General features: G+C 32.9%; 1 protein-coding gene across 5 annotated transcripts; it reads right to left on the reverse strand.

Moving 5' to 3' along the window:
• Positions 1–2134: 2134 nt before the first annotated feature.
• Positions 2135–9767, reverse strand: LOC107863728 (3-phosphoinositide-dependent protein kinase 2). 5 transcript variants are annotated; one of them, XM_016709831.2, is made up of 12 exons: positions 9646–9767; positions 8958–9250; positions 7274–7454; positions 7110–7162; positions 6623–6724; positions 6443–6551; positions 6250–6328; positions 5100–5265; positions 3847–3981; positions 3580–3746; positions 2529–2751; positions 2135–2369 (listed from the first exon to the last, which is right to left on the reverse strand). In XM_016709831.2, the coding sequence occupies exons 2-12, from the start codon at positions 9111–9113 to the stop codon at positions 2286–2288; spliced, it is 1455 nt and encodes a 484-aa protein (XP_016565317.1). In that variant the 5' UTR covers positions 9114–9250; positions 9646–9767; the 3' UTR covers positions 2135–2285. The 5 variants fall into 5 exon arrangements, with proteins under 5 accessions (XP_016565317.1, XP_016565316.1, XP_047264003.1 ...); XM_016709830.2 differs by lacking the exon at positions 9646–9767 and adding an exon at positions 9493–9639; XM_047408047.1 differs by lacking the exon at positions 8958–9250 and having other exon boundaries at positions 9646–9759.
• Positions 9768–10683: the final 916 nt, after the last annotated feature.

Consider the following 10683-nt stretch of genomic DNA (forward strand, 5'->3'; position numbering starts at 1 on the left):
AAATATATCAACTTTTTTTTGAATGAACTATATTATAGGAATATAAGGCCTAATACATTATGTTATTTAAAAATGAAAAATTTAATATTTTTTTCTTGTCATTCTAATTTTCTGTATATGTCATATAATGGCTATGATGATTTTAATAAATTATTAAAAAGTGGTCAATAAAGTCGCATATCAAACATAACGTAACGATCCATATTGACGATTACCTTATTTGGGTTTTATGAATTTCGAACAGAGACTAGTGTGGTAATTAGCTTAACAAAAGTTTGTTCTCTTTACCAAAAAAAAAAAACATATATATTCAAGGAAAATCAATATCATCAATAAAGAGAAAAGCAAAAAATTAGCACTAATCTATTCATAAATAATTCATTCGTAAAATTTTTTAAAAAGATCAAATTCAATAAAATAATTAATTCAAGTGAAAGTAATTAAGAATTTTCATCACAAATTTAAAAATATATAAAATATATTTATATCCATCAATCATATTTATCAAAATATATTTTCTCTATTCAATCGATTATGCTTAGATAAACTTATTTAGCTCGTGTTTGTGATATTTTTATTCAAATTTTAGAAGAATAACAATCATAATAATTAGTTTGTTAATTATTTTATCAATTGAAGACATATAAATTATTTTCTCAATATTTCGTTGTACGTTAGTAGGTAAATTAGTAGTTAGTGATTTTGATAATTTTTAAAAGTTGAGGGCATAAAATTATATTTAAAAAAGATTTTTCAAAAGTTTAAAAAAAATTTCAAAAAGACATGGTCAAACACAACTTCAACTCCAACTTCATCTTCAACTCCAACTCCGAAAAAAGTAGTTTTTATGGCCAAACGGCTACTTAGGGCCCGTTTGGGATTGCTGTTGCAAAACTGCTTATTTGAGAAACACTTTTATAAAATGGCTTTTCAAAAAAGTTCTTTTAAAAAAAAAGTAATTTGTGTTTGGTGAATTTATTCGAAAAGTGCTTTTAATAATCAAATTATGTTTGGATAATCTTTTTCAAGAAGTATTTTTTCGAGATAAATGACCAAAAAGGACATCTATCAGTAGACTTTTATTACTAAAATCAATTTATAGAGAAATTATTTTTAAAATCAATTCTAAAATTAAGTAGCCAAATTCATATACGTATACTACCTGATGACAAATATTTAAAATAAAATTCTATCTGTTATTTGTTATCTTTTTTTAATATATTTTTACGATGTCAAAATTTACTACGAATAACAGTCATCATATATATATATATATATATATATATATATATATATATATATGTATACTATATTTTAACAAATATGTCACTTTTCATGAATTATTTATTGAAAATTAAATATTCAAGAAAAAATTCATATGTGATGTCAAAGTACAATCTTGTAACGTGATTCATTTGTCAAAGTACAATCAATTGTTATCATTTGTCAATTGTTATCATTAATAATAATAAAATAACTTATATATTCTTTAGTTGTCATCATCAATGATATTTTCAAATTTATTAAAAGAAAATGAGTGAAAATAAAAATATATAAATCATAAAGAATTATGATTTAAATATGAAATGTAAAATTTTAAAAATCAAACGTTAATAAAACTTGTAAGATATATATATATATATATATATATATATATATATATATATATATTTGTTTGTGATAGGAATAATTCTGTCATAAAAAGATAATTTTCTGCTTCTGTTTTTTTTTTAGAAGCAAAAATTTTCTGCTTCTGCAGCTTCTGCTTATTTTTAAAATCACTTTTGAAAGTTTACCAAACACCCTTTTTTTTTTTTAAGAAGTGCTTTTACTACAAAATAAGTGCTTCCCAAACATGCTATTAGTTTCAAGAAACAGGTGAATAGACCCACACCAAAATAAAGGGTTTAAAGGAAAAGAAATAGAGATGTTTTTTTTTCTGGAAAACAATAATTCTTGTTTCAGAATCAAAATTTTGCTCTGGAAAACAAATATAATTGCTGTTTGGTTTCAGACAAAAACAGCTCTTGTGAGGAGTGGTTTTGGAACAGCTGAGAACTCACCAACTTCTTTCAATATTGTACCCTATAAACGTGGATGTGCACGTCATCCAAAAGGAGGAATAAAAGAAAGCTGTGGTGAAAATTATCAACTAGACTCAACCTGTAAATTGTGTTGTATTGATAAGTATTATGTAGGAGAATCCAACAGTTTTGGATCCCCGGCAGCCTCTCCAATTTCATTTCTTTTCTAAAAAGTATGGTCGAAATGAAGATAAATAAATATCACCGATTCTGGAGAGTTTCAATTGCCTTTTTCCACTGCATTGCTCGTTGCTTAGCATCCTCGAAAGACATAACTTTCTTTGGCTGTACGATCACAAGATGCATGTACATACAAAGATTAAGTTAAAACTCCAATAACTAGGAAAATCGTAACAGCAATCATCAAAAAAAGTAAGAATGACTGGGCTCTTAAGAATACAAAAACAGGCAATTAGGTTTGCAGAAAAAGCAACCAGACTCAACTGTGCAAATCTTGAACTGTGAAGAGCTTATGACTTGAATACTGAGATCGTTAGAATTGTCGGACCATATAATATTCCCTTTGAATACCAACTTTGAGGGGTCTACGTAGATCAACTTTGGCTTATTTGTCAGGATAAGCTGAACTTTCTTGCTTGTAAGCTTCTGTAGCTTTTTAACATTGGAGATCATAAGAACGGATTCACCAGGCTCCAAAAACTGCTTCCTGTTGATGCATCATAAGAAACACGTTGACATGCATTACCGATAGTCAAGGAATGAGAGAGGGAAAGAGTTGAGGAAAATAACAAAACAGAGGAGTCGGCCTAAAGCAATCAATATATGTCACGAGCCTGCGCGTAATGGAGCATGCAATTGAGGGTCGCATTGTCCCGCTTAACAAGTCCAGAAGAGTAGTTGAAGCAATACAACATAGGCTTAGCAGAGTAGGAACAAGATTCTACAGGAGACTTTATGTAAGACTTTAAAGGCTAATAGTTTGCACTTTGCACTACAAGTTGATACGGATGAACTAATGAAGCAAAGATTACTTTCCTTTTTTCGCAATTAGGAAACATAAAGAGCTTCAGAAGCTGAAGATATATGTAAGAAACTGGCATCTAAGTAGAAAGACACTTTTTTACATGTTGAAAAACAAAAACCAAAGTACAGAGGAGATTAGCAATTTGAAAAAAATAAGCTACCGTCTTTTTCCTTTTTTACCTTTATAGGATAGAAAGGCTAAAACTAAAATAGCAAAAAGGGCATAATTGGGTCAGACATGGGTTCAAGCCTTGGAAACAACATCTGGCAAAAATGCAAGGTAAGGCCGCGTACAACACACCCTTGAGGTGTGGCCCTTCCCTGGACCCTACGCATACCGGGAGCTTTAGTGCACCGGGCTGCCCTTTTATTCACTAGACCTCTTTCTGCTACACAACACTTCTAGCTCCCATAACAAGAAGCAGCAGCACAGAGTAAAAACAAGGCTAACCATTGTTAATAGTCAAACCAAGAGATAACAGCAAAAATATTCCATCCGTGTTAAACCTACCATTTTGAATCAAATGAATCGATTGAAGCAAGCCTGGTAATACTACCAGCTTCGGAAGAGGATGTCGCACCACCATTTCCAGCATTAGTTCTAGCTGAACCATCCCCAATATGCGAGGGATTCCAAGAAGAATCTTGATCTTCACCACTGCTACGAGTAGAGTGCCCCTGAAGATTCAAGATACCTTGTAATACCTCTATGAATATTCAACTCTTTAAAAGAATTGAGATAAGGCTTCAAGTATAAAAATAAAAGGAACTGCCTTACTTTTGGCTCTGCAGCAATCCGTGGAGGAGTTTGTAACCTTAAATTATCCCAATCAACCCCACTAAAGAAAGGATGGTTTTTCAGTGAAACGTAACCATCAGGTCCAGCACCTGGTCTTCGGCTAGGATCAATATCCTGAGTCGTTATGAAGCAAGTTAGTTGGCAAAAGAGATTTTCTGATATGTACAGATGTATGGCATGTGTACTCTTGTAAATATAAATACAGACATATTTACGTGCCACTTTTACCTGGAATTAGATACATTTTTACGACTACATTCTAATGGAATGCTGGGGGATGTTTATCAATTGTGTCCTGCATTATTTTAGAAATGGCACATCCATGATTTCCATGTTGGACACGGTATCTTCTCTACATACCATAAAAGGAGAAGGTGTGTAGTCCATGACCCAAAATAGCAGAAGATGCATGCACTAAATGTTTCATAAAGCTAAAAAGACAAGCAAATATGTTTCTATCTAAGATCTTATCCCTGCTTTAAATCATAGAGGCACCTCATAAAAAGACCTAAACATGTCAACCAAGCCAAATTTCTATCTTGAACACAGGCTGGACTAGGGGTTGCAAGCTCATATTACCAATTACACACAAAGAAATCTATGTCAATCGAGATGCAAAAGTCATCCGCCAGTTGATAAGGCCCACATGGTGTATATTGCTGGTGTTATGCTCATGGAATAGCAAGAGTTTAGTGAATCAGCAAAGTGCACTAGTCAAAACATTTGCATAAGCTTATCTTATATTAATTAACAGATAAGATAAATAGAGATGTACATCAGAAAAGAAAGACAAAACAAAGAGTGGGGGGAAGAAAAGGACGGGATTCTTTGTTAAATAGACCTTTTAAGTCTATTATTTAATTAAATGGACCATAAGTTTTTTTATTTAGTGAGATGACCTATTTTTCCGACCGATCTATTATCTGTCCGACAGTTAATCCGACAGATCTATTATCTGTCCGACAGATATATAGACAGATCTATTATCTGTCCGACTGATCTATTATCTGTCCGACAGATCTATTATCTGTCCGACAGATATATAGGCAGATCTATTATCTGTCCGATAAATGAGAAAATAAAAGTAGGTTATTTTGCTAATTACAAACTTGAAAAGGGTTGGACATTTTGCTAAATACAAACTTAAAAAGGCTTAATAGTCAAATTTTCTCGAAAAGAACAAGGAACCACAAGAAAATGCAAGTAAAGATTAAGCATGAATTATAGCTTACGAGCAACTGATCAATGAGATCTCTGGCTTCATTTGAGAAGTAATTCGGAAACCTGATATCTCTGGCAATGATTCTTTGAAAGATGAGCCATTCACTGGCATCTTTAAAAGGAGAAGTTCCTGAAAGCATTTGATACAGAGTGCAGCCAAGTGCCCAGAGATCATTTCTGGTAGAATAATGTCCAAAAGGAATAATTATGTTTCATTCAAAAATCCATAATTCAGAGAACACCAACAAATAAGTGTATAGAATCTAATACCAATCAGCAGAGATTCGGAAGAACAAGTGCAAATACAGGGTATTTGGCATAGAGGAAAATATTTTCCACGGAAAATGAAAACAAAACTTTCTTATTTTCTTGTGCTCGATACGCAAGTTCAAACTACTATTTTAAAAGCATTTGTATACGCAAAACAATGAAAATATATAGGGCAAGGTGATAGATATTGTGATTTGTTGCGGGGGAGGGCAAGGGGGTTGAGGTGGGTGGGTTAATGGTGGGGTAGGAAAAAAGTTTTAACTTTTTTAAAAAAAAAAAAAAATTTTTTTTTTAAAAAAACGAGTTGAGATGGGTGGGATGAGGTGGGGTAGAAATCTTTTTAAGAAAATTAAGAAAAAAATGGGGGTGGTGTGGGGTGGATGTGGGTGGTGGGGTACAAAAAAATTAATTTTTTTTAAAAAGGTAAATTTTAAATTTGTTTTATAAAATAATTGGGGATGGTGGGTGGGGTGGAGGTGGAGGTGGGTAGAAAAAAATTACAAAATATATTAATTAAAATTGGGGGTGTGAGGGGTTGAAGGTGGAGATGGAGGTTGGGTGGGTGGTTTTGGGGTGGGGTAGGAAAAAAATGATTTTGTTATTTTAAAAAGATAGGGGTGGGGGTCGGTGATTTAAAGTGTGGTAGGAGACATCGCCACTTGTTTTTCTTAAAAATTATTTTTCAAAATTTTTAACCGAAGGAACATAAGAAAAGAGGAAACTCGCTACCGAACACACCCACAGTTTCCAGCTGCTTGATACAATTTTCAGAGGTTTTGCTTTCTTTCTTAGAGCTCAATATGATGTCCTTTACATGTGGATTACCTTACAATCTACTTTTGATACAAAACTAAAGAAGAGACTTGGCTTTTCCAAGGGCAGGGTCCATACCCAAAAGTCGCAGGAGAAGAATTTAAAACTTCAGGAGGGACATATGCAGCTGTCCCCACAAAAGTACACGCCTTGTCATCTGGAGGAAAGAAAGACCACTGATTCAGCAATGATAATGACATCAAAATACACTATTTTATGCCAATATGATTCTGATTTTCATGGAAATAACCACACGGAAAGCAAGGTATACCAGATGCTGCATTTGGAAGTACTGTTATCCTGCTATCCTGCATTGGCTTTACACTGCCAAAGTCCGCAATTTTAATACGTCCATCTGCAGTGAGTAGCAGGTTCTCTGGCTGCCATAAATAAAACTTTCAAAATTGTCCTAGCATATTTTGCTGACACAGCAGTCACATAGTAAAAGTACCTTGATATCTCGATGAATCAATCCCATACTGTGTATATATTCAAGAGAATCTGCAACTTCAGCTGCATAAAAACGCGCCTCATCCTCAGACAAACGGCCTTTCTGCACCAACCAACTAAAAGTTTAATAGGAAACAATTTACTTGCTTTCCATGCAAAAGAGAATAGTAGTGGATTCTGGATTTGTTCACACACTGTAATAGGCAATCCTTCCCTAGCAATGATGTTAGAATAGCTGGACAAAGAATATTTTGAAAGATGATTGTTTTTACAGAAGGAACAGAAAACTATTTGAGATTCAGGAAGTCAATCACATTACAAAGTTCAAGAAGAAATATAAGACTTTTTTCCCCATCTTATGTTGTGATTCTCGATGCTTACAGCAGAAATTAAAAGAACACAGGCATCAAGGTTCTTCATTTACTGTTCTTAATTGTAAAGTTTCTTCATTTACTATTTTTGATTGGCAAGTTTCTTCATTTACTCACCCTGGTAATTTGATCAAAAAGCTCGCCACCTTCACAGGACTCCAGTGCCATGTCTTCATAATAGGGTAACATAAGATTAGAAGGTGAAAAATCAATGTTCGACAAGAAATGCTAGACATAATGAGTGGAAAAAGATGCATAACAGAGAATGTGTAAATACTCACATAGTGAAAAAGTGTCTTGGAAGGTGAAAAAGAGTCGCACAATACCAGGATGATCCAACTGATCAAGTACAATCCTCTCTAGTTTCACATAAGCAGTCTTATTTTCTTTAGTGATGAACTTTTTGTCCATGATCTTCAAGGCATAAACATTCCCTGTGTCTTTCTTTTTTGCTCTGACAACCTGGTAGTGTACACAATTTACATCCAATACTTCAATTACTATTATGATTAATTTATCAAGAGGAAAAGCAAGAGTGGTAAAAGTAGAAGACCAAAATATAAGATGATTTTTGCAAGCTACTAACATAGGCTAATAAGAAGACCCTCAATTGTGCAACGGGAAATGTAATCCCTGTGTACTAGACCTCTGCATTAGGAGCATGATCACCAATTAATGCCACCAAGCATTTCTTAAAAATTAAAACGCATCTCAAAGATGAACTCAGTAAATTTTTTTTTTTTTGGGTATGAAAGAGTACTGCAACAAATAGATAATCTTCATTTTTTTTTCCTTTTTCCTTTTGTACAGGACATTTGAAGGATTCTTTATAACAAAACCATAACTAGCTGGTTTCAACTGTTGACTATCAAGTGAGTCACGGAGAAAAGCTAGAAAAATGAGTAGAGACATCTGGAGGATGAATAAAGATGACACCTGAAATCGACAAGATAACTCATTATACCCAAAAGTATGGTATAAACAACAACATACCCAACGAAATCTCACAAGTGGAGTTTGTATGTAGACCTTACCACTATCTCATGGAGGTAGAGAGGCTATTTCCTAAAGACCCTCGGTTAGGTAAATTTTGGTAATGACATAACATGAGGATGCTTGTAAAAAAAATGAAAATTCATGGTTGACATTTTCAACGAATAACAAACCCTCTCCAAGGGGGACAATGAGAAGGTAAAAGAGGAAGAAGAAGAATGTTAACCAACATACTGTTAGAAAAATTGAGTGTATCTCAAAAGGAAAGTGTCAGCATTGACTAGGAATATGTTCAGATTCATTCACCAAATGTGTCATGACAATCATATCAATGAGCTCCTATTTGAATTATGACTATATATTTATTCACCTATTATTAATATTGAATACCGATTGTTTATTACAACTCCTACGGTCAACATTACTGTATGACAAAAAAAATCATAACACACCATTTACTTCAAAAATAACCTTTAATCCTTTTTAATTCTCATTACTCTAATCATTGGTATTGGACATTACGAATGATTGTTTTTTTATCAATATATATCCATGTTCTTTTCCTTTAGGAGAGGAGAGTAAGACAGAAGAAAAAAATTTTCTTCTATATTTTTTGCTGTGCTTTATACTATTTAATCTTTGTTATTTTCTAATTCCTAGCTTTATACTATAAGATCTTGTTGAACCATGGGGATACACCAACAACGGGTGCAAGATCTTTAACGACAATATCTTTTGACACGCCTCAAGCTAAAAAAAAGTTTCCTACAATGTTCGTGATCAAGTATTTTTCATATTATTTCCAACATACAAGACAAACCATAATGAGCAGATAAATAAAGCAAGACAATAAAACCAGAGAATATCAGCACACTTGAGCACAAGAAGAAAAATAAAAAGTTTGAAGCAGAATCTCAAAGTAGACTCCTTCCAATAAGCCAAATAAAGATAGAAAAAGAATAAAAATGTGACCTTGGAATAAGAACCAACTCCATAGATCTTTCCCAATTCAAAATCTTGGATTGTGAAATGTTCCTGTGGTGCTCTGAATACAAAGCTCTTAGATCTCTGAGGATTTGGTGAACTGTTGTCTATCCTAAGCTTTGAATCTAACGCTTGCTCCATCATCACCTCCTTCCCTCCACTAATGCCAACATTTCACCCTAAAATTCTTTCTATCAAATTTTATGCATTTATTTTTTAATATAGGAAATGCTGTTAGTAGTTTCCTTCTTTCTCCCCAAGAAAATCAGGGGTTTCAATCCCTGCAAATTTTTACCGTTGAATAACATCAGAAACAAAAACAAATGATTCCTTATACATGCATAGATGATATCTGTGCGTTACCAAAAAGAAAAAAAAAGGAAAAACCGCCTACATGTATGTATATGCGAAAATATTTGAACTTTAAATGTCAAAACTCTAGAAAAGGTAAGCTTAGACAAATTGAGAAAGAAAAGGTATGAATTGTTGGATTGAAGAACTCATGGAAATGAATGATGGGTACCTTCTGATATCATTACCAGTCAATTTCTCCGATAATTTTATTATATATCTCAATTCATTTTCTTCTTTCTTTAAATTGATGAACACTTCTATTATCCTCAGAATAATGGCATAAATATAAAGGGCCTGAAAAGTAGGAAGAGGTGAGAAGGACCTGCTGTCTATGATCGGGGAGCCCTTCAAATATGGCATCAGTTACACTGCATGTTGCCATGGCTTTGCTTTGTGAGTTCTCACTCCGAATCATTGGATTTTCCAAATTAGGCTCCATCTTTTTTGATTCAAAGACTTTTAAGTCCATTTGCCAATTTCGGTAGTAATTCGTTTTTATCATAATACATAAACATGCTCTTTTAACCGAAATTCGTTTTTATCATAATACATAAACATGCTCTTTTAACTGGATCACAAATTACATATGTGACCTTCTACTTGGAATGTGTATAACTTGGCACTTAAAACGTATAAAGTTAAACAAATACACACATATATCTTATGTAGCATCGTACGTGGTCATTTCTTATCCTACGTGTATTATGTCACATAGAACGTGTATGTCTATTTGTTTAATTTTATACAAATTTAAGTGTCTACTTGTGCACACCCAAAGTTGGAGGTTATAGAGAGTATGCAGGTTAAGTTAAAGGACATGTCTATGTATTATGCTTCTTTATTTCATATTTTTATAGCGGAATGGTCTAGTGAATCTTATACTTGTCCGAATTTGTAAAGTGAACACATCTATTTAGCATTTTGTCATCTGAACTCCTCAACTCAATAAAACTTAACATTTTAAACTTTATTTCAATATGTGTAATACAAACGCCTCGGCATCATTTTTACATGCTACATTAAATTTCACATCAATTTTAAATGCCACATAAGAAATTAAATATTAAAAAATAAATATATATAAAAAATAAATAACATAAAATGAAATTTAAAACAAAATATAAAAAACCTTCCCTCTCCCCCCAATTTCAGTTTACTCGTTTCTCCTCGCACTTTTTTTTCTTTTCTTTGTCTTTCTTCTCATATACTTCAACCCGACAAACACCCTTCCACTCCCTAACCTTCAACCCAACAACACTATCTCTATCTCTCTCAATACTCTTTCAATCAAATAAAATAAATTTACCCGTCATCATAATTTTCTGACAAGATAATTATCGATTATAATTTTAAACAAAAA

Source organism: Capsicum annuum, chromosome 3 (assembly GCF_002878395.1).
Source record: "Capsicum annuum cultivar UCD-10X-F1 chromosome 3, UCD10Xv1.1, whole genome shotgun sequence".
In the NCBI taxonomy this organism is placed as follows: Eukaryota; Viridiplantae; Streptophyta; class Magnoliopsida; order Solanales; family Solanaceae; genus Capsicum; species Capsicum annuum.

Coding starts and splice junctions, on each gene's coding strand:
- LOC107863728 (XM_016709831.2), bottom strand. CDS start 9,113: ATGATGGAGCAAGCGTTAGATTCAAAGCTTAGGATAGACAACAGTTCA. Junction 6,725..7,109: donor TTTTTGATCAAATTACCAGG/GTGAGTAAATGA, acceptor TGGTTGGTGCAG/AAAGGCCGTTTGTCTGAGGA. Junction 2,370..2,528: donor CACAGTTCAAGATTTGCACA/GTTGAGTCTGGT, acceptor GTGATCGTACAG/CCAAAGAAAGTTATGTCTTT.